This window comes from Epinephelus fuscoguttatus, linkage group LG22, assembly GCF_011397635.1.
Source record: "Epinephelus fuscoguttatus linkage group LG22, E.fuscoguttatus.final_Chr_v1".
NCBI lineage: Eukaryota > Metazoa > Chordata > Actinopteri > Perciformes > Serranidae > Epinephelus > Epinephelus fuscoguttatus.
The window spans coordinates 4,422,782-4,450,539 of record NC_064773.1 but is presented as its reverse complement, the minus strand read 5'-3'; the positions used below and the strand labels follow the sequence as shown (position 1 = coordinate 4,450,539).

At 38.3% G+C, this 27,758-nt stretch overlaps 1 protein-coding gene across 3 annotated transcripts in view; it reads left to right on the top strand.

The window, feature by feature from the left end:
- Positions 1-27,758, top strand: part of ptpro (protein tyrosine phosphatase receptor type O) — an 80,466-nt gene that overhangs the window by 38,132 nt on the left and 14,576 nt on the right. For 2 of the 3 annotated variants that reach the window (XM_049567219.1, XM_049567218.1), the window contains exons 5-17: positions 1,594-2,118; positions 2,229-2,390; positions 3,613-3,809; positions 6,964-7,084; positions 7,269-7,462; positions 8,284-8,395; positions 9,883-10,046; positions 15,918-16,038; positions 18,142-18,275; positions 19,600-19,738; positions 21,009-21,129; positions 22,814-22,882; positions 25,492-25,575. In XM_049567219.1, the coding sequence (XP_049423176.1) occupies positions 1,594-2,118; positions 2,229-2,390; positions 3,613-3,809; positions 6,964-7,084; positions 7,269-7,462; positions 8,284-8,395; positions 9,883-10,046; positions 15,918-16,038; positions 18,142-18,275; positions 19,600-19,738; positions 21,009-21,129; positions 22,814-22,882; positions 25,492-25,575 (2,143 nt within the window). The remainder of the gene's footprint in view (positions 1-1,593; positions 2,119-2,228; positions 2,391-3,612; positions 3,810-6,963; positions 7,085-7,268; positions 7,463-8,283; positions 8,396-9,882; positions 10,047-15,917; positions 16,039-18,141; positions 18,276-19,599; positions 19,739-21,008; positions 21,130-22,813; positions 22,883-25,491; positions 25,576-27,758) is intronic. The other variant, XM_049567220.1, reaches the window with a different exon arrangement.

The following is a 27,758-nucleotide window of genomic DNA, read 5'->3' as shown; positions in this document are numbered from 1 at the left end:
TTTTAATTAAAGGACAAATTAAAGACTTCTTTGTCTTTGACTCTTCATCTTCAATACAGCAACACACAAAATCCTGAGATCTTTCTAGTATTTATCCTGGAAAAACAGAGTCATTTTTAGCAAGGATTACTGGAAAAACTGTGACCTTAATTCCTAGTATTCAGCTGTAGTACAGTTCTAGTACAGTAAAGCGTCGATATGGCTGGTACTTAAAAAACATGGAGGTTTAACACTCGCTGGTGTTGAAAGGAGTTTTTCTGTTGAACACTTAAGGTTATTGCTAATTAAATTCAGTCCTCTCATTAGAGGATTATTATAGAAGCAGCAGCAGATTAATGAGACAATAAATACAGTCTGACTCATACGGAGTCGCCTCCTGCTGCGTCTCTGCATTATTGATACGATAGAAACAGCTGCATCAGTCATTACTGTCATCACGTCTCCTCACATCCACTAATGAGGGAAACAACTCTCACGTCAATGACCACAGTCTATTTACTGACAGAGCTCAATATAGATATTAGAATATTTATACTGTGTTAAAGGGTAACTTTGGTATTTTTCAACCTGAACTCTGTTTCCGCTTTTTTTGTGTCTAAGACACTTTTTGTGAGTTTTATTTTGTTTCTGTTGACTTTAAATTAAGTGTGTTTAATGATGATAAAATTACTGTTTATTTAAATAGAGTCTGGTGGGTTTTGTGTTCGCAATTTTTGGGCTGACACAAAAACATTGGGAAAATGGTGTACAGGTTGAAAAATAGCGATGTTATCCTTTAAGGTTTAGCCACAGAAATTAATCGAATAAATACATTAAGGGAATTTTATTGGGCTTTGTATATAGATGAAGGTTGCTTTACATAATTTGAAATAACCTTAAAATATACAATACGAACATTGCCAGTAGGACTTAAATTGGACTTGGTGCAAATTCCAGGGTTTAACTTAAATTTATTAATGTAATAATTAATGAAATGTTTGGCACAGTTTAAGGTGTTTTTTTTAAGGTTTCTTTTTATCCAAGTTTTGTGCAGCATGAAAGTGTCCCAGAAATTTCACCTTATGTGAAACATGAGAGTCCTTTTAAAGTATAATTGACGACTTTCATCTGATTGTCAATTTTTACTTTAATACATTAATTTATCAAAATATTTCTTCCTTAATTTCCATGAAAATCCCTTAATTATTACATAGGTATTGAGAAGTATATTAATTGGATTTTTAAGGTATAAATGATGATTTTCATGTGATTTGTTCAAATTTTTACATCTTAAAAACCATATTGATTTATCCATTTATTTTGTTCTTTAATGACCCTTAAAAACCCCTTAATTATTACATAGGTATTGAAAAGTAAATACATGGAATTTTCTAAGGTATAAATGATGATTTTCCTGTGATTTGTTCAAATTTTTACATCTTAAAAACCTGAACCTAATGACAGTAATTAAATCTAGCTTCATATCTTTGGGATGTTTGGATTAATGAAATAAAAACCAGTACAACCACTGGTTTGTTTCTTTTAATTTCTGCTGTTGTCTCACCTGTCCCTCTCTTCTGTTGTCTCACCTGTCCCACACTGTCTCTGTCTCAGTGCCCTACCCGCCCCTCAACATTTCCCATAAGATCGTCCACCTGAGCCAGAGGGAGCTGCCAGGTGGAGCCCCTGACACGCTCCCTCCTGAGGGGAGTGAGGAGAGCCAGCGAGCCTCCCGTCGAGCCAGGGACGTCCCTCTGATGGAGGAGCAGGAGGAGGAGGAGGAGGAGGTGCACACTGAGGAAGAGAACACTGAGGAGGAGGTGGTGGGAGCTGTCACTCGGGCTCCCTTCAGCCCAATACACAACACGACAGGCACCAACGCTGTGAACCAGACGACAGAGACTCAGAGCTACTGGCTGGACCCGACTGATGCAGCTCCTTCAGATCGGGAGGAGGAGTTCGTTAACGCTGTGGTGTCGGAGTATGAAGACTCCAATGAGCCCGGCTCAGCTATGGGTCTCCCCGCTGAGGCCGCCATCCTGCCCACCAAACTGCCCCCCATCCTGCTGGAGCTGCGCTGGCTGCCGCCCAGACCCCCGACCAGCTATGATGGCTTCAACATCTACATCTACAGAGACGGTACGCTGGGGGGACGTCAAGGACACGAGGAACTTTACAATCATAATAATGATAATGGAACTGTTTGTAATATACAGCTAGACAGCTCACCTGTCCTCTTCTGTTCTCAGGTAACTCCACGGAAACGGCCACCGTGGATGAAAACACTCACGAGTTCTTCACCGAGTTAACGGAGCCAGGAACGTACCGAGTCCAGGTCACCACTCTCAGCTCGTCTGGAGACTGTGAGGCCCGAGAGAGCACCGCCGACACCGGCTTCACCTTCTACCTCAGTACGTACACAACACAACCACATCCCTCAATGTGTTACGTTAAAGTGCCATTAATTAATTCATCAATACTGTCATCAGTAAGGTGTTTTTAATGGGCTTTAAGGTGAGTTATTGTAATGTATTATGGCACTTTTATGTTTTAAGGGCTTTTGAAAGGGTAAAAAAACCCCAAGATTAACGAAAAAATATGATTGAATGATTGAAAACGACTTAATCAATGAATACATTTATATATTATATTTATATTTATTTATATTTATATATGTATAATAATACATAAATTACATTTATGTTTAAGGTTTTTAATGGATTAAGCACTTGGTGAATTTAAGGTGGATTTTAAGATGTTAAAAGAATGAAAGTCATCCTGACTCAAAAATATTTTAATGTATAAATTAAGCGATGTTTTAATGGTTTTTGCTGTGGACCCAAATAAAGCTTTTGATAATAAATAAATAATAATACTGTCATAACTAAGGTGTTTTTAATGGACTTTAAAGTGAGTTATTTAAGAATAAGTTAAAGGTCTGTTAATGTTTATGTTTTAAGGGCCTTTTTAAGGGGTAAAAACTTAAGATTAACCATGATATGATGGAATGATTGAAAACTACTTAATTCATGTACATATTACATTATATTTATATTCAAGGTTTTGAATGGATTTAGTTCATGGTGAATTTAAGGTAAATTTTAAGAGGTCAAAAGAATGACAGCCATCACTTAATTTTCCCCTGAATTAAAAAATGTTTTAATGTATACATTAAGGGATGTTTTAATGTTTTTTGCTGTGGACCCTCTTGTGAGTCTGAAATAAAGTTTTTAATAATACATAAATACTAAAAAATAATTACATTTGTTGAATTTGAATTTTTTTTAACCTTAAAAAACCCTTATAACGTGCAAGAAATCCATTAGAAATACCTTAATATTTTATATTACAATCTGGTAATTAATCCCATTAAAAATTAACTGCATTACATCACAGAAAAAATAAAGATATTTAAAGGAAGAAATTAAGGGATTTAGTTCAAAATGTGAATCTAACCTGTTATTCAACACATCATATTTACAAAAGTAATTTCATGAAGAAACTTTTAATTTGTGTTAAGAATAAATCCCTGACTCTGAACTTAGAAACAGTCTTTGTGGCTTTTTAGCACCATAATAAACCAGTACTGCCTTGTTGATAACACCATAATAAACCAGTACTTGTGTGTTCCAGGTCCTGGTGGTGAGCTGCTGGAGGAGCTCCGCGAGCGTCCTCAGGCCGTCAGCGTCAGACTGCTGGACTCCAGCACCGCCGCCGTCTCCTGGGCTCCGTCCTCTGAGAACCACAACGGCAGCCTGGTGTCAGTGGTTTCCACCACCTGCCTCAGACCGAGTCTCAGCCAGAGGATGGAGAACACGTACTGCAGCGAGGTAACAGGCAGCACTGAGAAATGTATTTAATATGTTTTATAAAAGGAAATGCCAAAGACCAGCTAACAGTGGGGCAGCAGGCGCTCAGTCTGTGGGGACTTGGCTTGGGAACCAGAGGGTCACTGCCACTGGTGGAAAAAGTGCAAAACTCTAGGATCAGTGTTGGTCAATGTTTGAGCTGAGCTACTAGTTACTCTCCATCAAAATAAAGTTACACTACACTAAGGTAATCCCCAGATGAATATAGCAGCTAAGCTACGAGAAAATGGCAAAAGTGACATATGACTTACAAAGCTACTTTATTTTTTTACTTCATGTCAAATCAGCGTTATCTCAGTGATAAGAAAATACTGTCAGCCAAAAAAATAGGCAGGCAAAAAATGTTAAGATAGAGTCAGATGTCCCTTAAGTTTTTTTATTTTTTATTTTTCCTTTCTTTGGTTGCTAAGGTCTTTTGTGCAATGGACGGGGGATTCCTTAAGTATAAGACCAAGACGAGGAGGAAATAAGTGAACATTTTTAGGAAACCTTCAGGTTGTTTTGTGCAACTAATCTTATTTTGAGGAAACTTTAACTAGGACTTTAAGTAAACTCTTAACTTAAGGTGTTTTGGGTGCAGATGCTCAACAACTGTACTTAAGTATAGTACTTTAGTAAATGTACTGTCTTACTTTTCACCACTGGTCCTCGCCTCAAGACCCTGTACCGATTAAGTACTGAGTGTGGACTAGCAGCTGGAGAGGTGCCAGTCCATCTCCTGGGCTCTGCCAAAGTGCCCTTGAGCAAGATATGAAATTCATGTTCATGGCAGACCTTGTGTTACCCCCTTGTTGCATGTGTGCGCTGTGTGTAGGGAGTAATTATGAAAAGACTTAATAAAACTACTTATTGCCTGAAACATTGCTTAGATTGGCAATAAAAAGATTCAGAGGCTAATTAATGGATGGATTAATAATTTTTTTAAGGTATTTTACTTTTAAAATTCAAAGTATCTGCACACTTTTAAGGGATTTTAATGGGTTAACAACACGTAAAAAAAATAAATAAATAAAAACAACGAGAGACATCTCTTAATTTATACCTTTAAAAAGACCTTAACTTTTCAATATATATGGAAATTCAGGGGGGGAAAATGTATATATTATGTAATTATATATATTTAGATAAATAATATACATTTATAAATAATAATACTATAATAATAATTTATAAAGCAAATAAAAATCTTAATCTTAGACAAAAAAAAAATACATTATTGTTAACAAATAATAACTAATTTTTAAGTGTTATTTTTTTTATTTAACCTTTATTTAACCAGGTTTGTCCCACTGATATCAAAGATCTCTTTAACAAGAGAGACCTGGCCAAGTGTGTAATGTTGAAAGTATTCTACTAAAGAAATTTAGGCTTAATAAATTATTATCTTTGCCTTCTCTCGGTAAGTAAAATGTGCTTTGGTTACATGTTAAATATGTCCAAACTGAAGGTTTTATTATCTTAATATCATGTTTATTTAATCAATCTATAAACTGGCATTTTTCTTAGGACACAGAGATCTGTACTCTCAGCAGTGTTTAACCCTTATACTTGATTTAATATCTATAAACACACGATCCTGCGTCTTCATTTAACATCTCTGTGATGCAGACAACAACCAGCTGAGGGTTGTCGAGTTGTTGTTGTTGTTGTTGACTCAGTTTTGAATGAATGAATCTGAGATGAAGTTTGGAAACATTCAGACAGTGAAGTGTGAACCGTCTCAGCTTATGTTCGACTTGGAGGTGTGAAAACACAAACGAGGTGTGAAACTGTCCGGCTGTTTCCAGCAGACTCTGTGTGTGTCAATAACAGAACAGGTGTGACCTCAACTATCACTGTTTCGCTAATATTTCACAGTTTATTTACTAAAAAACAACCAATATTTGAGCTTTTAATGAAAATGTATTGTTCCAGTTTGTCTCTAAGCACCTACCAAAAAAGATCCAGCACACTGTTATGGCCGCGGTAATGTTAACATGTGAGTCTTAATATTTTATTTAGAAAGTTGTAATATATCTAACAGCTGAAGTTTGTACTGAGTCACTGTGTTTTGTTATTCTGTTTTTCTTTTCTGTTGATCTAAAAGGCTACTTTTTAGATGAAAATCAAATATAGTTTAATATATAAAAGCCATTAGATTATTATAAGAAATAAGTTTTCAAGAGCAAAATATAATATTACTGTTTACTCCAACACAGTATTTAACTAAACATTTTTTATTTGTTGTATTATATTTAAAGTTTTGCTTTGTAAAGTCAGAACTATTTTTCCCAGTTTTCTTGTAAATTACATCTTTAACTTTATTAATGATGTCACTTTTGTTCCTTGTAATATACAACTTGCTTGTCCAATTTTGTGGCTTTTAATGAAAATAATACATTTTTTTCTGTGTAATTTTCTATTATTTTTTAACTTCATCTTTGAGAAATCAAGACTTTTTTTGTGCAGTTAAAATTTTATTTTTTTATTTTTCTTGTCAAAAATGTTTACTTTAAAACATTATAAGTGAATTCTTGACTTTTGAAATGAAATCAATTAAATTTGTTTTCACAATATTACTTTTTTGTAAATCCCAACTTTTTCTCATGATTTTAACTTTATTCATGTTACCACATTTTGAAATACACAACTTGGTTCTCCAATTTTGTGGCTTTTAATGAATAATATACTTTTTTCATGTTAATTTTCTGTTATATTTAAACTTTTTGAGATATTAGGACTTTCTTAAACATTTTATTTTATTATTTTCTTGTCAATTATAACTTTACTTTCAAAACTTTGTGAGTAAATTCTTGACTTTTTGAATTATTTAATTAATAATTTAATTTAAAGTTGTTGGTTTTTTTGTAAATAACAATTTCACTTCCCTTTTGAAATATTTCGATTTTGTCTTTAAATGTTGATGCAAACTTTTTTCTTGCAAAATAACAGCTTTTTATTTTTATAAAAACAACATTGTCCTGCATAAATTGCAACTTTTTCCTCCAAATGTTTTTTCCTAATATTGCATTCATTTTTCAAAATTACGACTTTATTCTTAAAAATATTTCAGCTGCATTCTGTCGTTGTATCAGCAGGTTGAACTTTTTCTTTTGTTTATATGCTGTTTTTACAGGAAAACACCACGAGTGACATCATCACTAACCTGATGCCTGGGGCTCAGTACAGAGTGGTGGTCTATCACACCAACGGACCCCTGATGAGTCCTCCGTCTGAACCCGTCATCATCGATATAGGTGAGCAACACCTCACCTGTGTTAAAGAAATGTATCACATCTAATCTGCTGTGTTATTTATAGTTTGTATTGCTGCTGTCCAGCTGTGTTTTATAATAAGCTGCTACAGAAGATCTAATTAACAAGTTTTCCTTTTGTTACTGTTGGTAATGACACGTCACCTGCGTGTGTGTGTGTGTGTCAGAGCCCACAGGTGTGCTGGAGCTGGCTGTTTACCCTCTGAGTCCGACAGCAGTGATCCTAAGCTGGCAGCGTCCGTACCACGTCGCCTTCAGGAAGTACGTCCTGCAGACCTTCTTCTTCAACCCCGTCACGCTGGCATCAGAGTGGACCACCTACTACGAGATCGCCGCCACCGCCTCCGTCATCGCCTCCGTGGTAACACACACGCACACACACACACACACACACACAAACACACACTGCAGTGACGTGTACATCAGTGTTCAGGTTCATTTAGAAGCATCTATTACTTTATCTCTAAGTGTCCTCGTAGTTTCTGTCTTTACTAGTATTCTCGTGGTAGAGTTGTCATGATGCAGGAATTTCTAACTTTAAGTATGTTGAAAATATCAAAAGATACCAAAAGGTCAAAGACGAACTTCACTGACACCATGAAACACTTTTCTGACCATGAAGCTGGATTTATACTCGTGCGCCAGCTCTACGGAGAGCGTACGCTGTAGCCTACACCATTAATGTTACACCATACACTAGTCGGCGATGGAGATTTCTGTGAAGTTTAGTTAATTCAAAACACACATTAAACACACATTAAACATGGCTTAATAGAGACAGTTTCAAACACAAGAACACAAATCAGCTTCACTATAACTCGCAGCATTCACAGACAAACACTTGTCTTTATCTGGACACATTTTCCCCACAAATACAACATGCTAATGTTATTGGCACAAGCCTATGGCATTTTACATTGTATAAATTAGCCTAGCAGCTAGCAGACTTTTCCTCTACTCATATGAAGCCAGGATAAATCACACACAAGACTTAAAATGCTATTTTTGTGGAGGCTTTATTGTCTTCACAATTTATTGTTTCTTATCTGTGAAATTAAAGTAAATAAAAGCTTTGTTTCCACTGAGGGAAATGGTTTCAGCTCACAGAGACAGACAGGAGGTCTGCGTCACTGCAACATCTAGTTGCAGCGATTATTATCAGTTTTTCTTGTGTGTTTTCAGAGAGTGACGGATCTGCTGCCGGCCTGGTATTATAATTTCCGTGTTTCCATGGTGACGTGGGGCGACCCGCCGCTCAGCTGCTGCGACAGCTCAACTGTCAGCTTCGTAACAGGTACAAAAATACAAACTGTCATTATACCGAGAGCTGTTTCTGCTCCGTGTGCCGAGATAGTTTCACAGTGCAAAGGGGAATTAAAGTCCTATTTATATGAATCTCTGACAACATGCCATCGAGCCTTCCTGTTAGCAGTTAAACCATGATGCAGCTTCAGCAGGTCAAATAACCATGTGTACACCACAGAGTAGCTGGTGTGTGGAGACAAGTGAAGTCAAATGTCAAAATATGAATTACCTTTCAAATTAAAAGATCCAAATACTGGATGAGTTTAATTATTTGTTGGTAGTCAGCATGAATACATATATGTAATATATACTGTCTCATAATACATTCAGTATAATGAATATTTCATTATCGTGAAACTCATCTCTACCTGCAGATATTTCACAATAAAAGCAGACTGTGAAAGAGAGGGTTTGTCGTGTATTAATGATACTCTTTACCTGGAGAGGTTGGAAAAAGATATACGTTTCTTCCCTGTTCCAAAACCAAAATCAAACCCTGAAAAGTGTAGGGTTAGCTAGCTAGCTACTGAAGATATAGCCTGCTGAATGTATACACATGCTGCTTTTGCTTTTTAATGATTATAACAGTGAAACAAAGAGCGACCCTGCTGTACAGGAACCAGTGAAGGGAAGCAGGGAAACACACTGTGATGCCACACAGCTGGTTGAATATGAGCAAAGTTTCCCTTTATATTCATTGTCTTGTGTGTCGATCAGCAGTGATGTGGTGGTTCACTTTTACACTGTGATCTGTAGCCTATAGTTCGGCTTTAGCTTCTAACTATCTTTGTCTTTTTAACCTGTTGTTGCTGCTGAGTCAGTTTGACATCCTGGATATATCCTTCAAACACAGACTGTAGACTGAGAGACTGCTTCTCTCTGACATCACTGTTTTCATTCGTCCAAAAATATGATGATATGTCTTCAGGGAGTGCAGTTAGTTACAGTGTGGGCTCAATGTTTACTGCGACAGCTTGTCGGACCATCAAAACGGGCAGGGCTTAGGGAAGTGTTTCCCAAAGCTCAAGACGGCGTACTCAAATGTTTTGTTTTGTCCTCAACCCAAAGATATTCAGTTTGCTGTCAAAGAGGAGAAAAGAAACCAGAAAAAATTCACATTGAAGAAGCTGGAATCAGATAATAGACATTTTTTTGTTCTTAAAACATTACTCAAACCAACTTATTGATTATCAGATTAGATAGCCATTAATTTAATAGTTGGCAATAGTTGTTCTCTTTTATTTTTGGAGTGACAGTGCATGGTGTTGATCAATATCACTGTAAATGTGTTAGTGTAAATTAAAATGTAAATTTATCCATTAAAACAAATATGATAGAATTTAGGATTTAACCTGTGAATCAGATTTAACTTGATAAAGTTAACGTGAAAGCACAAAACAAAGAAAAAACATAATAACTGGTGAATTACAAATGTTACTTTACTAAAACATCAGCATACTTTTTGTTTGATCTCAGCTCCTGAGGCTCCTCACATCTCCTCGGTGGATTACTCTCATGGCGTCCTGTATGTTCGCTGGACGTACGGCGAGCTCTTCATCGACCTCTCACATTCCAGGATGCTTCATTGGCAGGTGGTCGCCGTCGGCAAGAAAGGACCAGAGAGGAGCTACTCCATCGACGTGAGTCCTTCAGTCATTCATCAACTTATCTTATGTTTTTCAGGATGCTGATGAAGCTGGAGTTCTTCCTAGTGTCCTCCACAGATTTCTCTACCTGTTTCTAAACAATACTCTTTTTTTATACCAATTTTATAAAATCCATCTTAACAAAAATATAATTACATTTACATACAGTCCAAATAACACAATGTGGTTTCAGTTTCAACTCTTCAGTTTCATGTCTCAGCAGCACTTCTGCATTTTTCCACTTAAAGCAGTTTCTCAACTAAAACCAAACCACAACCTGCAGTCATTCGTTATCTAACGTTACACCAGTCACAGTTTGAGTCACAGCAACTTTTACCGTTATGTGAACCTCAGTGAAAAGCATTCAGAAGCTGGCTGAATTTCTATTTTTGCTAAACGTTAGCCGCTAAACAGTGCCGTCCTCCGTAGGCTCAGAGGTGCTGTGACGCAACATGGAGAGTTTGTCTGAGACAGTGGAGTTGAATGCTGAGAGGAAGAAGGCTCGGGTCTGTTCTTCTTCTTGCAGTTGAACACGTGGCAACTTATTGCTCTTAAAGTTATTTCACGCATGCTCAAGTTTTTTATTTAATTCACTGATAATGAGGAAAAATAAGGAGTACTGCACTGGATTGAGGCTCTGTAGTCAGTTGTAGAGGAAAATCCGATGCTCTTCAAGGATGGGTGCAAAGAGTCGCTTAAAGATAAAAAACAGCTGTTGAGCTCACTCAGTGTAAAAGTCCACAGTACAGACACGCTGTCCAAAAATGCATCTGAGGCTCTCTGACTGTAGTTAAAAATCCTTTATGAATACACGGATAAACCTCCTGTTAGGTTTTGGTTTCTGGCTGGACCCCAAATCAGAGACGGACACAGGTGTGTGGAAACAAAAGAGTTTATTGACGAAGGATGAAACAAAATTGCAGGCAATGGAGGCAGGGTGCTGACTGGCTCGGAGGCTGTCCACCAGTGAAGAGAGACGGATCTCCGGAGATGAAAACACCACAGAAGCAACACTAAGAAAGAGTATGCTTGGCTTTACTGACACAGATGGAATTATCTGGCAGCGTAGTGGAGTGAAGACCAGGTATATGTAGGCAAGTTGATGAGCTGAGTGGAGACAGGTGTGCCTTCTCAGCTGCAGTGCGAAGAGCCAGCCAGCCAACCCCCGCCACACACAAGCCTGGCAGGAACAGAAACATAAAGGGAAGGTGGAAGGGAAACACACAAAATCCACCCAAAAACCAAAACAGAATCATCACACCTTCGACTAGAGAGTCTTCATCAGGGTGTGAAAATATTTAGGTTTACCTACACTCCTGCTGTCAAATCCTGTTGTTAGTTATCACGAGTTAAACACTTTAGAAATATCTCAACTTTATACATGTTATTAGTTTGTTGTCCGTCCACACATATCTTATATTTTTCAGTTTCTGCCACTTTGTGTGCAAGTTTGATACACATACACACACATATATATATATATATATATATATATATATATATATATTCTTATTTTATTTCACTGTTGTTGAACTTTTTTTCTTGTTACTAAACACGTTAGTTATTTAAAGCATACATTCATGTCATTTTCCTTTACAGCGTTTACATGGACAGTTTAATTCCCTTTTCATTCGGAGTGAAAGTTCATTCCTATTAAAAGCGATCTTGTAAACACCTAAGGCGGCGATCACACCGAGATGAAAGGCTAGAAACGCGACGCCAGTAAAACCATTGTTTTCCTATGATACAGTGCGTCTGACCGGCGTTTTTCCGGCGTCTTTAGACGAGCGTAGATGCTGAAAAGTTAAAATATTTTCAACTTTTTGAGCGTCCGACGTCAGTAGCTAGCGAGCATTGAATAAGCACTTCCAGCGTTTGAAGAGTTGTTGAAGCGTCCGCGTCTCTAGAGTCTCATTTCTGTGTGATCGCCCCCTAATTCGGAATGAAAATGGCCAACGCGATTGAAAATTCATTCTGATGTAAGTGTAACCCGTGTTACTCTGCGTTGTGTTCTGGGTTGTGTAAATTATCAGACGTGAGGCAGAAGTGGGTCTCCAGTTCTTTACTTGAACTGTGATACAACAGAAAGACAGGGTGAGTAGTGCGACCACTGCGCGCCTGCCGAGCTCTCCTCTAGCCACGTAAAGCAGGACTGTCTACAATGCAAATACATAAAATAATTTAAAATAAATAAAATTACAAAAAAAGTGCTGCTCCTTTAAACTAGAGCTTTTCTCGGTTAAAACTTATAAAGCACATCAAAAATTTAAAAAACATATTTCCAAAAAACAGTTAAAAGAATATTTCTTAAATAACCATATGTAAATTAACCATAAATTAACCAGAAAACCCTATTTTCTGTGCTGTTTTTAATATACAAAACATTATAAACACACAATGTTTAACTAAAATGTTGAACACTCCTATTCCAATGTGCAACTAATAAGTTTAACACTCGTCTCATTAAACTGCTACATTCATACTACAATGTGCAAAAAAAAAACATTGTCAAAATAAAAACCGTCTCCATACCTGTGATACAACAGAAAGACAGGGTGAGTAGTGCGACCACCGTGCACTTGCCAAACTGCTCTCCTGATAACACACACGAACGGTATTGGCCACAGTAAGCGATACATCAATACAGAGGCTAATTAGCATGCTAACATTAGCACGGCTGCTAACTTATTAAAGCCTAAAATTGGCGAGCTCAAAAGTCAAAAGAACAATAACGTGACATGTCGGATGATATATATAGAGTAGGTTACAGCAGTTCGACTCAGTTTACTTTGTAAATAATAATTTTTTAACATTTTTAACCGCAGAGCACGGCTCAAATGGACTCACCTCTAGCCTCGTAAAGCAGGACTGTGGCCGGAGCGTGCACGGCATGCCTACGTCATCATGCTCACTCACATACACCAGAAATGCACACACACAGGCAGGAGATTACAAACAAAATAAAAGTTCTTATAAAGAAAGAAAAAAGCTGATTTGGTGAAATTCACCAGACAACTATATTCACCCGTTACATAAGGGGCTGGAATATTCCGTTTCTAATTCCAAATGAAAGAATTTCTCACACATGTATACACTCATTTCTCTTTAAGTTCATTCCAGTCTTTCTGCGCATGCTCATTTCCTTGCCCTTCTGGCGCGATGACGTATATAGCGTGCACGACTCGTTGCACTCACCGGTTTCCATTCGCCACAGCACGGTCTTCTGTCTCCCTTCTTCGACCTTCTACCTCCCTTCTCCTCCTCAACAGACGAAGCATTAGCAGAACAAGGTTGTTGTCGTACTGCTGCTTCAAGAATATAAGCAAAACAAGCCCGAAAAAGCCACTAAGAACGGCGTTGTCAAGCATCTTGTTATCCGGAACGAGGATAAACACGTAACATCTGCCCCGCCCCCTATCCAATCAGAAACCTTCCCTGCCCCAAACCTTGCGCGGACTCAAATAAAGGCGATTAAACTGACCTCCGTGTAAACCCTCATTCAGAATGAATATTTCTCATGTAAACTACCTGGAAAAACTTTAATTCCGAATGATTTCATTCAGATTTATTTAATCCCAAATGAGAAGCCATCATGTAACCGCGCCCAGTGTGATTTTTTTTTGTCAAGCAGGGCTGCACGAATATATCATGTGACCTGTATCACATGACCCTGACATGACCTCTGAAACTGCGCACCTGTTTCGAATGCATTTTACACCCTGATGAAGACTCGCTAGTCGAAAGCGAAATTATTACCGACTCCGCGGTGGCTCCAAAAAGAGGAGCAGCTTCAGTAGTGTGGAATAAACTGTGGCGTCCTGAATGTTTTACTTCTCACACTCTTTCAGTGACTTACCGCTCAGAGAGAACTCATTCAGCGGCTCCTCTGGCAGCAGCACAGCGTCTCTCCCTCTCCTCTATAATGTAAAGTAATGTAATGTAAACCTACGTGAATAAACTCCATATATGTGACTGTGTGATAGTTGTGGTATCATAACAGCCTGTCACAGGTTACAGCGTGATGATTAGAGGAGAAATGGCAGAGCATAAAGGTCCAATCACCGGCGTTATTAGGTATTGGTTAAAGTATGCTGTATGCTTATTGGCTCACTGATGATGATTAGGGAATCAAAATTTGGTATTAAGTGATAAGGCATTTTATAATACTTGATTGTATCAAAGCAATTTGGTCGGTGACAGAAAAGTTTTGCAGTTTGGTACCTGGCCCTGTATATAAACATTTTTTTACAGCCTCTAACCTGTTCTTGTAAATTTCCCTTCGACACAGACCCAGATGTTGGATTTGTTGTTACGTATGAACGATTTTTGTCTCAGTTTAAGTGGACACACAGACTTGTTTTCACTGACCCGTTTCCTTCCTGGATGAGCTGTTGTTGTGTTGTGTGTGTTCGGTGCCATTTTAAAGTGATTCAGTGGCTCCGATTCTGCAGCAGCAGCTTGTTATTTCGAGGTCGGGTCGAGCTGGTATTGATTATCTCCTCTGGGTCCATTCGAAGGTCCAATTAGCAGCAGAGGGACGACCTGCTGCCTCTGCTGCTTCGCCTCCAACTCGTCTTCTCCTCCATGAGGCCGGTTATGTTCCCAGCAGACTCAGACCTCCGTCGCATCATTAACTGTTGGAGGGTCGGGGGTGCTGTTCGAGGTTTAATTGGCCTGAATGATAGAAACAGAATGAACACTGGTGGACTTCTGATTAAACTCCATGGATTGAGGCAACAAGAGCTAAATCAATGTGACAGTAACATAGTGTAAAAAATATAATGTACCACACAGTATAGTACAAATACAGCTGTTAAAGCTTCAGCTAATGATCCTTTATTGATCGTTTTTGTCCTGATCACAGTTTCCTCAAGCCCAGGATCCCTTCATACATTATTTTGTCTTAGTGATGGTGTTGCTGGGTGGTTTCTAGGTGGCAGCTGCTGTGCTGTTGACCGTTGCTGGGTCAGTAACAGTTGGTTTCTTTGGCGTTTCTATGTGGTTATGATAGGGCTGCAATGATTAGTCGACTAATCGATGACTAATCGACTATTAAAATAATCAGTGACTATTTTAGCAGTCGACTAATCGTTTTGAGTCATTTTTCATAGAAGAGCACTATAAAAGTACCCAAAATACTCTTATTGCAGCTTCTCATGTTCAGATATTGGCAGCTTTACACACTCTCCCATGACGGTGAACTAAAACCCTTTGGTGTGAGTACGAAACAAGACATTAGATGACATAATTTTGGGGTTTGGGAGAAACAGAAACAAAGGGTACCGAACTGAACTGAACCATACTGCTGGGTGGAAACAGGGCTAAAATGGTTCCATGGGCATTCTGGGTGGTTACAAGAACACATAGAGGTGGTTACTGGGGTGGTCCAGGTCACTTTGGCACTTCTAAAAGCTCATTCATGCTCAACGTCAGAGTCGGGGGCAGGCCGGAGCTGTCTGTCCATATTTGTGCATGTTTTCTGAGAGCTTATGGATACAGACAAAATGGAGCAGATCGTGAAGGCAGTGTAGTGCATTTCAAGTGAGATACGACTGTGGGAGACACGAAAGAAATTTAAATAATGGCTGAATGGAACGAAACGGTTATATAGTGAAAAGAATTCTTCGTCCACATGTCTGGATGTATGTATGGCTGCACAAACCACCACCATGGTCAGGCTCCAGGCAAAGATAAGAGTTAAACCCGAGATTACCAACTGGAAACCTTCTGTTTGATGTTGACTGTTACTGCAAGCCTGTCTGTGTTTTCTCTTCTCCTTACAGCACGAGAACACACTGTAAATATTTAAATGTACCTGAATGTAATTGGTTGGTGTGTGTGTGTGTGTGTGTTTGTGGTGTTCAGGTGACTCGTAACGTGATGCGTGCCAGCCTCCCTCTGCCTCCAGGGGACATCTACAACCTGACAGTGACGGCCTGCACTGTACGCAGCAGGAACACCTCCATGCCAAACATCATCAAACTAGGTCAGCACACACACACACACACCGAGGTATATATACACACCTTTTGGAGAAACAAACCACCAAACATCTGCCAACCAGCCAAACATAACCAGGGGCCGGTTGCACAAAGCACCTTAAGTTTGTTTCTTGAGGTTTTGTTTTTGCTTACCTGAGGAAATTATTTAGGGTGTTGCACAGAATCTCTTAAAGAATAGAAAAATATATGATAATATTTCTTCAGGGAGTGCAGTTAGTTACAGTGTGGGTTCCACACTTACTCTAACAGCTTGTAGGACCATCACAAAGGGGCGGGGCTTAGTGAAGGGCCAGTTGACCTATGGCTAAGCCACGCCTCCCTCCACTCACTCAACCATCAACATTCAGTGCCCGGCGCTATGGCAGGTGTCACAGTACACGGCATTTCACAGGAGGCAATTGATGATTTTTGGAGACATAACGATCAGATGTCATTGAGAAGTAACCAAAAGGGCCTAAACTACACATTGGAGGGATATATTCATCATTTTATTGTTGAGAAGGTCGATGAAAAGCTTAAATTACAAGCCAAAATTTACAGGTCACAGTGTACGCTTGTGAACCGCATCTGGTTGCCGTCACCATCAAAGACAACAAGTTAAAGTGCCACTGAAGTTAAGGTTTTTGGCTCAGAATATGAGAAAAGGATAACGGCCTTTTTACCATCTTTACCAAGAGTGTCTCTCCGTTAGTTTGGTGCTACAGTATTTACACTGAATCATTCAGCATAACGTTTGCCAACCTTTGTTATCTCTGCCATTACAGATAAGTTAATGAAGCTAAGCTCCAGAAGTTAACGTTAGCTTAACTAGAGCCCTTTGGACAACAGCTAACAATGATGTACCATCACCAAAGTACAAAACTAGAACAAAATAGGCTAATGAACTCCCAGCAAACAAGGTGACATGATGAACAACGCAGCTAGAGCTAACGTTAGGCTAACTTTAGCTAACGTTAGCTAGAGATGTTAAAGATAACTTTATATTTCTTTCCAGCAAAGTGACAATATGTTGCCTCAAACACAATGTTGACTTACCTTAGAACAGATGTAGACATCATTGTTAATCTTATTCACGTTGAGTTGATGTTGTGGTCTAACGTTACCACACAACTTTATCCAAAGGAGACACTTTTCTCGCTTGAGATGTGGTTTAAAGTGTAAAAATACACCTGGTCGCCCAGCCTCTCAGGATACCTTGTGTCAGAGTCGCATGTACCCCATGCACACCGTTTGACCATTTTTAAACTTCAAATCTCAGAAAAAGCTCATAAAACCGAACAAAACTGACTTTCTGTAATGCATTTCAATGGACGTCCAGGCAGAGAATGTCCCAGTGTATGGGAATGGCTATACACACTGTGATTGGCTCATCGCGTTGAGGGCGGGACTTAGCCATAGGTCAATTGTGGTCAAAGAGTACCCACAGCCAACTGGTAAAGAGAAGCCTGTGACTCCTGTGACATGTTGACCAATGTTACAAAGAACACCTGCCGTCTGGCCACAGAATAACCTTACTGCTGATATCTGAGCTTCACCGCTTGCTCGGTGTGTTTTTGCTTAACACCATGTATTTAGTCTCGTCTGGTTCTAGATTCTCTGCAACTTGCGCTTTACATTTGTTATTACCTGTTTAAACATAATATATTGATGTATTAAGTTGCATCTAATAAAGTTACTCACTACTCAAGTAGTTTTATATGAGTTACTTTTTTTTTTACTCTTATTCAAGTATTATATGAGCACCTTTACTTCACGAGTAAATGCAATGATAAAGTAACAATACTTTTACTTGAGTACCCCTGTTGTTCACTCTACTCACCACTTAAGAGCAGGCAGATCTTCAGTCCACGCAAAATAATCACTCCTCCAGCTCTCAGCTACAAACTGACTTCTATTTTCACCCTGAAAGTGAATATGAAACTTCATTTTTTGCACTTCCTCTTCTGGGCGTTCACATGTATTTTAGTCCTCGGCGTCAGTGTCGACTGAAGCTCGGCTCGGCTCAGACCTGCTTTTCATCTGCAGCTTTTACTTTCATTTAAACAGAGGTGTGGAGTTTTATTTCTGCGTGTTGGTGTTTGTCGCAGAGCCGGCTGCTCCCAGGGCTCTGTACGCTGTGAATGCCACCCACTCAGCTGTGACTCTGCTGTGGACCGAGGAAGGAGTGGTCGACTACTACCAGGTCCTCTGTAAACCCAACAAAGCCAGCAAGGAGCTCAAGGTAAGACTACTGTGTACTATCAACAGATACAGTTAGAAAGAAGAGTTTAAAGGTCTTTTGGGTCATCTGTTGTTCCTCTGTGGGTAAAACTTTATTTAAAACCATGTTTACAAAGTGCTTCACAGCTACAAATGAAATAATATCTCAAGTATATGAATAAAAAAAAGAAACAAGTGTTGAGCAGAAACAGATCTTAGTCTGAAGTCTTTAAATGACTTCCTGCAGCAGTTGTTTCTTAAATTGTGGTGGAAGCAACTCTGGTGGACTCAGGGTTACAGCTGTGCGTCTCAAGGTAAACTGTTTAAAGGGATATTTCAGATAATTTGAAGTGGGGTTATGTGAGGTACTGTATCCAGTGTATTGCAGTAGATGGTGGTCGGCGTGCTCCCAGTTTGGAGAAGCAGGCAGGTGCACCGCCATGGAAGCTAAGAAATGTACTGCTGTTGACTGCCAGGAGACTCATATTATACTGTCATATCTAGAGAGACTAGTCTTTTTTTAGCTGAGAAAGAAAAACAGTTCCTATTCACTTCGCCAAATATCGTAGGTCGGAACTATTGTACCATTAGTAATAGCTTTTTTCCGTACTGATACAGCAGGAGAAACAGTTACTATTTCTAAAATAAAGACCCAGTTTCAGCTTAAGCCTTTTCAAAAGTAGTTCAATCTGTGGCTTGAAAGAAAGAAAATCTTCTAACACAATGCCCTGGTACACTCTGTGCTCTTGTTCTGATGCGTAATAATGGTTGGGAGATTTGAGACCTTCATCCTGGTGCACGAATTTTGTTTTATCAGCACTCAGGATGAGTTTCAGATTGAACAGCTTTGAAGGCTAGTTGAAGCTGGGAGAGGGCCTGAGTCTGAGTAGAAGCAGAGCAGTAAATAACTGTGTCATCAGCATACAGATGAAAACATGCATTACATAATTAAGGTTAAGGCTATTTAAGTAAATACAAGACAATAGAGGCCCCAGTAGTGAACCTTGAGGAACCCCGCTGGTAAATGTAACAGGGGCTGACCACGTGGCCTCCTCTTGTGCACACTGCACTCCTAATAAACCAGATAACAGACAGTGTTGTTAATAAAACTGTTTCTGAACCCACTTGTTAATGTTAAGGGGAAGATGTGGGCAGATTGTCAGAGTATCAGCAGGTTGTATTATCTCAGCGATTATCAGTGATTAATATATCAGTGAGGATGACTCACATGTCATTAATGAGGATGTTTCCTGCAGGGCCACGATAGACTGACACATCTGATATCTGCTGTTATTGTGTTTGTCACCACCCCTCTGTGTATTTAAAACTGTTGTCGTTCCTTTCAGGCCCGCGAGCCTCAGACAGCCAACTCTCACGTGGTGACCGTGTCCGGTTTGATGCCCTCATCCACCTACAACTGCACTGTCACCAGTTTCAGCTACAGCACGCCCAGCAAGCCCGCACATATCACCATCAGCACCGCGGGTAAGTGGCGCTGTCCGGTATACTAATGCTGTTTCTGCACCTTTGTCGTATCGTCTTTATTTTATGCCTAAAAACACAATCAAGGTATTTATAAGAAATTCCTTCAACACATTAATGGGAGAGAAGTGACAAATAATCCGTTAGTAATAAGTAAAAGGTGTTATTAATGTTAAGGGATTTCTGTTTACATAGGAAAATGAATGTGATTTTTTTTTTTTTTTTTTAAGAAATTTAGTATTTAGGTATTAAATGGTTTATTTAGATTTGGGACAAATTAATAGATATATTTATGGACAATAGACTAAGGTATTTCTAAAGAATTTTTGGCATGAATTAAGGGATTGCTAGGAGGTTAAAATATTCTTAGATTTTATAAAATAACCCCACAGTCATTCTGTAATTTATACCTGAACATTTTTCAGGAAAGGTACAAAATTAAGGAATGTCATTGGAGTTATTAATGGGTAAAGTAATGTAATGGAATATAATACATTTAATGGATTATCTTCATTATCTTATCTTATGAGTGGCATTCATGTTTTTTTTTAGTCTGTGTAAAACATGTTCCATCCCTTAAAAAGCCCTTAAACCAACCATTGCCCTAAGATTAAAAAATATGTTGTTATTAATGGGATACTTAATTAAATTTGAATGTATAAAGATTAAGGAATTGAGTATTATATTCTCCCAAAGTTCGTGGTGAAGAGGGAGCTGAGCCCGAAGGCAAAGCTTTTGATTCACTGGTCCATCTCCGTCCCAACCCTCACCTATGGTCATGAGCTCTGGGTAGTGACCAAAAGAATGGGGTCATGGATACAAGCAGCCAAAATGAGTTTCCTCCGTGGGGTGTCTGGGCTCAGCCTTAGAGATAGGGTGAAGAGCTCGGACATCCAGAGGGAGCTCAGAGTAGAGCCGCTGCTCCTTCACACCGAAAGGGGTCAGTTGAGGTGGTTCGGACATCTGATCAGGATCCTCCTGGGCGCCTCCTGTTAGAGGTGTTCTGGGCACGTTCCACTGGTAGGAGGCCCCGGGGCAGACCCAGTACACATCTGAGGGATTACATATCTCATCTGGGAATGCCTTGGGGTCCCCCAGGAGGAGCTGGAAAGTGTTGCTGGGGAGAGGGATGGCTGGGGTGCTTTGCTTGGCCTGCTGCCCCCACGACACGGCCCTGGATAAGCGGATGAAAATGGATGGATGAATGGAAATAAAGAAATAAAGGTTTGTCTGTGACATAAGATCTTTTATATATGAATTTTTGTGTTTGCAGCTAAAGAGATGAACCCGAGCGTAGCAGCGATCTCGGCTCTGGCCGTCCTCAGCATCCTCCTCATCAGCCTGCTGGTTCTGTTCCTGCTGGTTCTTCGTAAGAAACACCTGCAGATGACCAGGTACAAAAACGCCTGCAACACAGTCATTCAGATAAGAATTAAAGTTATAATGCTGGTACACAAAATCAATAAAGTCTGTTACAGATTTTTTATGAACATTTTACATATTTCTTGTAAATTTCGCACTTTTTTCTTCAACAGTTTTGTAGTTTCAACAAAACTAGTTTCAGCTGAGCTGGAGTTTTTTTTGTTTTTTTTTTGAAGTTACATGTAGCAGAAGTGGTTTTGTTCTGCAGCTAAAACCCTCCTAACTATGAGCCATGCCATATTTTGTTCTTAGAAATGGTGACACATAAACAACTTCCTCTTCTCATGAAAGTAACCAGCGTGAAAAACTCAGTCATAATGTATTTGAATGTTGACACCCAGCTGAGCGTTGTGTCTATATTTTATATATTTACATGTTAGTGCGACAGGGATGTCCATCTCCATCTCAATTTATGTCTTTAACAAAACAGCACAGATTTTTGTATTTTTTTTTCTCCCTTTTTAAAAAACACAAATTCATACCAACAAATCAGAAGGTTTTTTCTTGTTTAAGTTGAATAAAATCCCATATTTTCTTTAAGTAAACATTCTTGTATATTTAGGATTTCAAGCCTTTGGGAGCTCATTTCTTGTTTACTTATTTTAAAGTTGTCTTTATTTAGCATTTTGTCTTTTAAATCAAAAATATGAAATGGTAATCATCAATGGTACATCAAAATGATGACCTTCAAAGTGATTGTAAGACACTATCTCCACCACCTCCAAACCACTAGTTGGCAGCAGGGTTTCTGTTAAGTGCTGTAAAGTATAGGTAATTCAAAACACGCATTAAACACACATTAAACATGGCTTAATAGAGACAATTTCAAACACAAGTGCACAAATCAGCTTCACTATAACTCGCAGCATTCACAGACAAACACTTGTCTTTATCTGGACACATTTTCCCCACAAATACAACATGCTAACGTTATTAGCACAAGCCTATGGCATTTTACATTTTATAAATTTGCCTAGCAGCTAGCAGAGATTTCCTCTGCTCATATGAAGCCAGGATAAATCACACGCAAGACTTTAAATGTTATTTTTGTGGAGGCTTTATTGTCTTCACAATTTATTGTTTCTTATCTGTGAAATTAAAGTAAATGCAAGCTTTGTTTCCACTGAGGGAAATGGTTTCAGCTTAAAGAAATAGACTGGAGGTCTGTGTCACCGCAACGCATAGTTACATTTCTGAGGAGGTGCATGTCAGGCTATGGTGTAGGTATGGTGTTGATTTAAAGCAGAAATATAAATCTTGCTTATGTCCTCATTTTTGGATGAAGGTTCGCCTGTCTGTTAGTGTTTTATTTTTGTCATTCCTAACTTTTCATCCTTTTTCTTTTTTTTCTGGAGTGATTAGGCTTTCATATATCCTGTATACACTTGAAAAATATATGAACAAATTTAATCACTGTGTACTGACACAGTCATTCACCATATGGTTTCCTGTTTATCTCAACCTTAAACTATGAAATAGTTTAAAAATAAAGTTATTTTCAACACAAGTCGATATACTCTTATCGTATAATATCAAATACAGTTTTTAGTTTGAGTTCCTCTATTTACTGATCAGTCATCAAATATTTCTGACTTCCTCAAACTCTTCTAAACTGTATCCACACGTGTGATGCGTTTGTTGGTGTTTCTATTTCAGAGAGTGCGGCGCAGAGACTTTCGTCAACTTCGCCTCATTTGAAAGAGACGGAAAGCTTCCCTATAACTGGTAGGACCCTCCTCCGTTTGTTTTCTCATCTTCAAATCACAATGAAATGTTTAAACGACATCTTTGAGTCAAATTTGAACCTGAGAAGTTGAAATAATAGAATCACTTCACAGTCCTGAGACCTGATGATGTTTTTTGGCACATTTGGAAATCAGGTTCTTGTCAGTAATCAAACATCCTCAGTTTGGATGTCAAAGCCTGTCGCTGCAAACACCCTCAAAGACCCAGTCAAAGGCAGATTAGCAGCCTAGTGGGGGATTGAGGAGGCAGATTAGGGATTTGAACACAGATTTTACCATATCTGTGGCGCTTTAAGCAGCGCAAAGCGGCAATGAAGATGATGATAAGCTTAGCCCCCCCTGCCTGCTTTGTTTGGACCAGCTGAAAGGGGGTGTTTGTTGATGAAAGCTCAGGATTTCCCTTAATCTCAGATTAAAGGGACAAAATGTTGTTTTTGGAGTAAAGTTGTGTTAAATTCCCCAAAACAAGAAATGACGATTCAGTCATTTATTCTTTAAAATTAGACAGTTTTCAAGGAAGAGGCAAAATGTCTCAGATTCAGCCTGACACGTGTTCTTTATGACATATTTGTGATTAATATAACAGCTGAAAGACGGTCAGTTAAGGCAGAACCTTGGCTTCCACCTGCTGTTGTATTTGACTTTCCATCATTAAATGCACATGTCCATCAGAGTGTCTTCTTAATGTGATGGTGCAGTTGTGTTTATGCTTTGACTGTGCATGTCAGCAGACCTCGCTGTTTGATGTGTTACAGCAGTGTGGATGTGAAGACAAAAGGGGATGTCACCACTGATGCAGATAAATGTGTAAGAAGGTCCTGATAAACCAGGCTATTTCACTGTTACTATCTAAAAGTGACAGCAATAAAAATCACCCTGATGTTTAGTGTGCACCATCATTGAAACTTATAATAAACAGGTACAAAGAAACAATATTGTTTATGATATTGGTGTACACAATATTGTGCTTCAAGAATGTGAAAGGCAGTTTTATCGCCATACTAGTTGTCTCTTTGCCCTCAAATATTTTGAGAAAAATAGGTCATGGATGTGTAATTTTCTCTAACTAAAAGAGGAAAAGACAGAGATGATTGTTAAAAATATTTATCATTATGTATTTGTACTATTTTCAACAAACCTCATGAGAAAACAAGACAACTGTACATTAGAGATGTGGTGAACCCCAAGGCTCAATCCTAGGTCCTGTTCTTTTCTCCATTAACAGGCCTCAATTTAAGTGGTATAAATGTTATACCTTTTTATTTGTGTGTAGATGATACACAGTTGTGCAAATAAATAAAGTATAAAATATAGCATGTATAACTTAAAGACGCACCTGACTTTTGGCTTGTTACCCAAATTCATTTTTTTGTATATTAATGATAATAATAATAATAATAATAATATTTTATTTCCAAAATGTGTCATAGTATCCCCTAAAATGTCACTGAGCTGAGACAGAACTTTTCTTAATTACTTTATAGCTAATTAGAAAGACATTACTATTACATTAAGATATTTAAGTTAAAGTTAAAATGTGAAAATATCAACATCTGTCATGTCACGTGAAACAATGAAAAAAATTGTAAGAAATAGTGTCAATTTTGTCTTTATATAACATTACTGTGCATCTTTCAATTGAATGTTGATACAATACCTGATTTTCTGACTCTTAAAAAAATATCTTACTAAAAACATGTTATTCTTTAAAAATGTATGTCATTAACAATAGAAGCCAAAGTTGTTGAATGGTAAATGTTGTCTAAACAGAAGTAACTGTACAAGAACTTTGTCTGAATAAATACAGTATGAAACTGTAAAGAAAACAAACAAAGAAAACAAACAAAGAAAGGAAGAAAGAAAGGATGATTCAAATCAGGAATTATCTGGTCGGTGAAATCAACAACTCTTTGAACCTGGCCAGATTTGATTTCAACATTCAGTATCAGTTTTTGATACTGGATATAACTAGATAGACATATTTCAGTCTGTATCCAAAAAGTCTAGAGGATCAATAAGATGGTTGATTTAACATTTCCACTCTACTGAAGCCGATATTCGAGAGCAAAGACCTGAACCCTGGTGTGGATTAAAAACTGAAATGAACCCAAAGTTGCTGAATTTGTCTGCATCAGCGGGGTCATGACCTGAGCAGCACAAGTGTTAAAGAAATCATCAGGTTAATTAAGGTGGCTGTCACATGGTCTGACGTCACCACCAAGTGACAAAATGTGGACTGTTTATACATGATAAGGATCCTGGCTGAGTGTTGCATTGTGGGCCGGGCCGGGGGGACGCAGTGATGTCACAGACTCAGGCTAGAGGTTGTAAAATGAGACAGAGTGGCCATTGACGTCCAGCAGCAAACAGACTCCTGTTGTCCTCCAGAGAGACAACGGGACACTTTCTGAAAGGCTGCATGATGCATTAACTCTGTGTTCAGCACTAATGTGAAGCTCTCGACGCTCTGTGCCTCTTTACTAATGGAGCACCATGTTCTGTCCCCAACCTATCGCCCCCTGGTGTCTGTTTTTCTTTATTTTTACTTGTGTGTGTTTTTGTTTTATTTTTTATTTGAACCCCCTTCAGGCGAAGAAGCCTCTTTGCCTTCCTTACCCTACTGCCATCCTGCCTTTGGACTGACTATCTTTTGGCTTTTTATATTAATCCTTGGTAAGTAAGCACTTGCTGGCCAAAAACACTTCACTTCAGGGGCATGTCTTAGCAGCGCCACAGCCCACAGTATTGATCAGAGACATTGTTTTGGACCTCAGTGCGGAGCCACTAGGTCATATCTGGATCCAGAACTAAAGGATAAGTCTGATGATATTTTATGTTTTCAACAAATCCCATGAAAAGACCAAAACCAACAAAGCATTTACAGATGTGGTGTTCCTCAAGGCTCCATTCTGGGCCCTGTTTCTTTCTCCATTTACATGCTTTCCTTATGCAAAATACAGAATTTCATATTTGGGCAGATCATATGGCATTGTCAGCGTGAGTGGTACTTGTTGTCTCGTTGCCCTGTTATATTGAATTAAGGGGAAATAGGCGGTTAATGGTGTTTTCTTTATCTCAGTGACAATAAACCTGAGATGACAAACATCCCATGAAAAGACCAAAACCAACAATGCATTCACAGATGTCGTGTACCTCAAGGCTCCATTCTGGGCCCTGTCCTTTCTCTATTTACATGCCTTTTTATTTAATTTGTAGACAAAATGCAAAATTTCATGTGAGGTTGTCAGCACTAGTGGTACTTGTTGTGTTATTGCCCTGGTACTGATTTGAGGGAAATTTGTTTTTAATGGTGCAATCTCTGTCTTAATGAGGATAATGCAGAGATGGTTGTATTCACTATTTTAAATATCCAAAGAAAAGATCAAAACCAACACTGTGTTTACCAATGTGGTGTACCTCAAGGCTTGATTCTGGATCCTCCTTTTCTCTCCGTTTATGTTCTTTCTCTTGGTTACATAATTAGTAGGAATTCAATATATTTTGTATTTAAACAGATGATATGTATTTATATGTTTCTGTAAATCTTAGTGATCTGGTAGTCTGGATGCCGCAATATGGAAATTGTTGGGAGATGTCTGGTAATTTTCAATAGCTTTGGGGTACAGTATGTGCTGAAATGACTGATATGGTTTTTTTTTGGGGGGAGGACAGTCTTGACACGGGTGACCATATATATTGCTGCATTAGCTGCACAGTTTAGACGTGGCCTGATAATGTCCACATTATTATTCTCCAGCTTTCTTTATGGTCATTTGTCACTAGTCATAGGATTAAATCAGCTCCTCTGAACTTTAAATCTGGTGTTCCACAAGGCTTGATTTCAGGCCCCTTGTTGTTCATAATTTACATAAGTGATTTCCCTGATGTTTGTAAACTGCTATTTCACTTTAATCAGTATTAAACAAACAAATTTGATTATATTTGGCCGTAAATAAAAAATGTTTATATACATACTGTACTTCTGTTGAACTGCAAAAAACATAAAAAATTTAAAAAATAACTACGTACTAAGTTTTCAGCAATAAATTATGTTTGTATTTCTTAATAATTTAGCCTTTTAGAAAAAAAATTATATTTAGGTTATAGCTTACAACTACATATTTACATGCATACATAACATGAGTCCAAAGATTTAACACGTAAAGAAAAGATTTCTAGTTTATTTTGTAAAGGTTAAAGTTAATGAATTTATTAAGCTGCCCTTAACATGAACTTTGGGTCCCACAGGGATCTGTTTTAGTGCACTTGTTCTTAATTTACAAATGTGAGCTAATGAATCTTAGTAAACTGGCATCTACAATTTTGTTTGTGTCTTTCAGTGTCACTTAAACTTATAACTTAACACTCGTCTTTTGTGCCCAGAGAACCTTAGAGGCCAATGTACAAGCTCACCATTCATTCATAATTAAAAAACAAGGGCTCTCAAATTGAAACTTGTGGAACACCAGATCTAGAATGTAGCTGAGAGAAGAGATTATTCCAATTTTTCAAAAACACTTATTAAACTCATTGTTTAGAAACTCAAACCCATCATTGTATTTGGGCCTAAATAACAAAAAACAAATGTATTTTTCATTGTATAGAGCACTGTACTTTTGGTGGGGGCATTCCAGTACAAAATAATGGAGTTACCTACCACATATCACCTACCAAGAAATTAACTCAGCTTCTCTTAACATGTAATCTGGTGTTCCACAAGGATCAATTTCAGAGCCCCTGTTGTTCTTAATTGACATGAATTATCTCTCTTGTGTTGGTAAAAATTTTCTCTACTGAGTATTTTGTTGACTTTAATTTTGTTTTAATTTTTTTTGGACAGTGGAGCTCTATGGCAT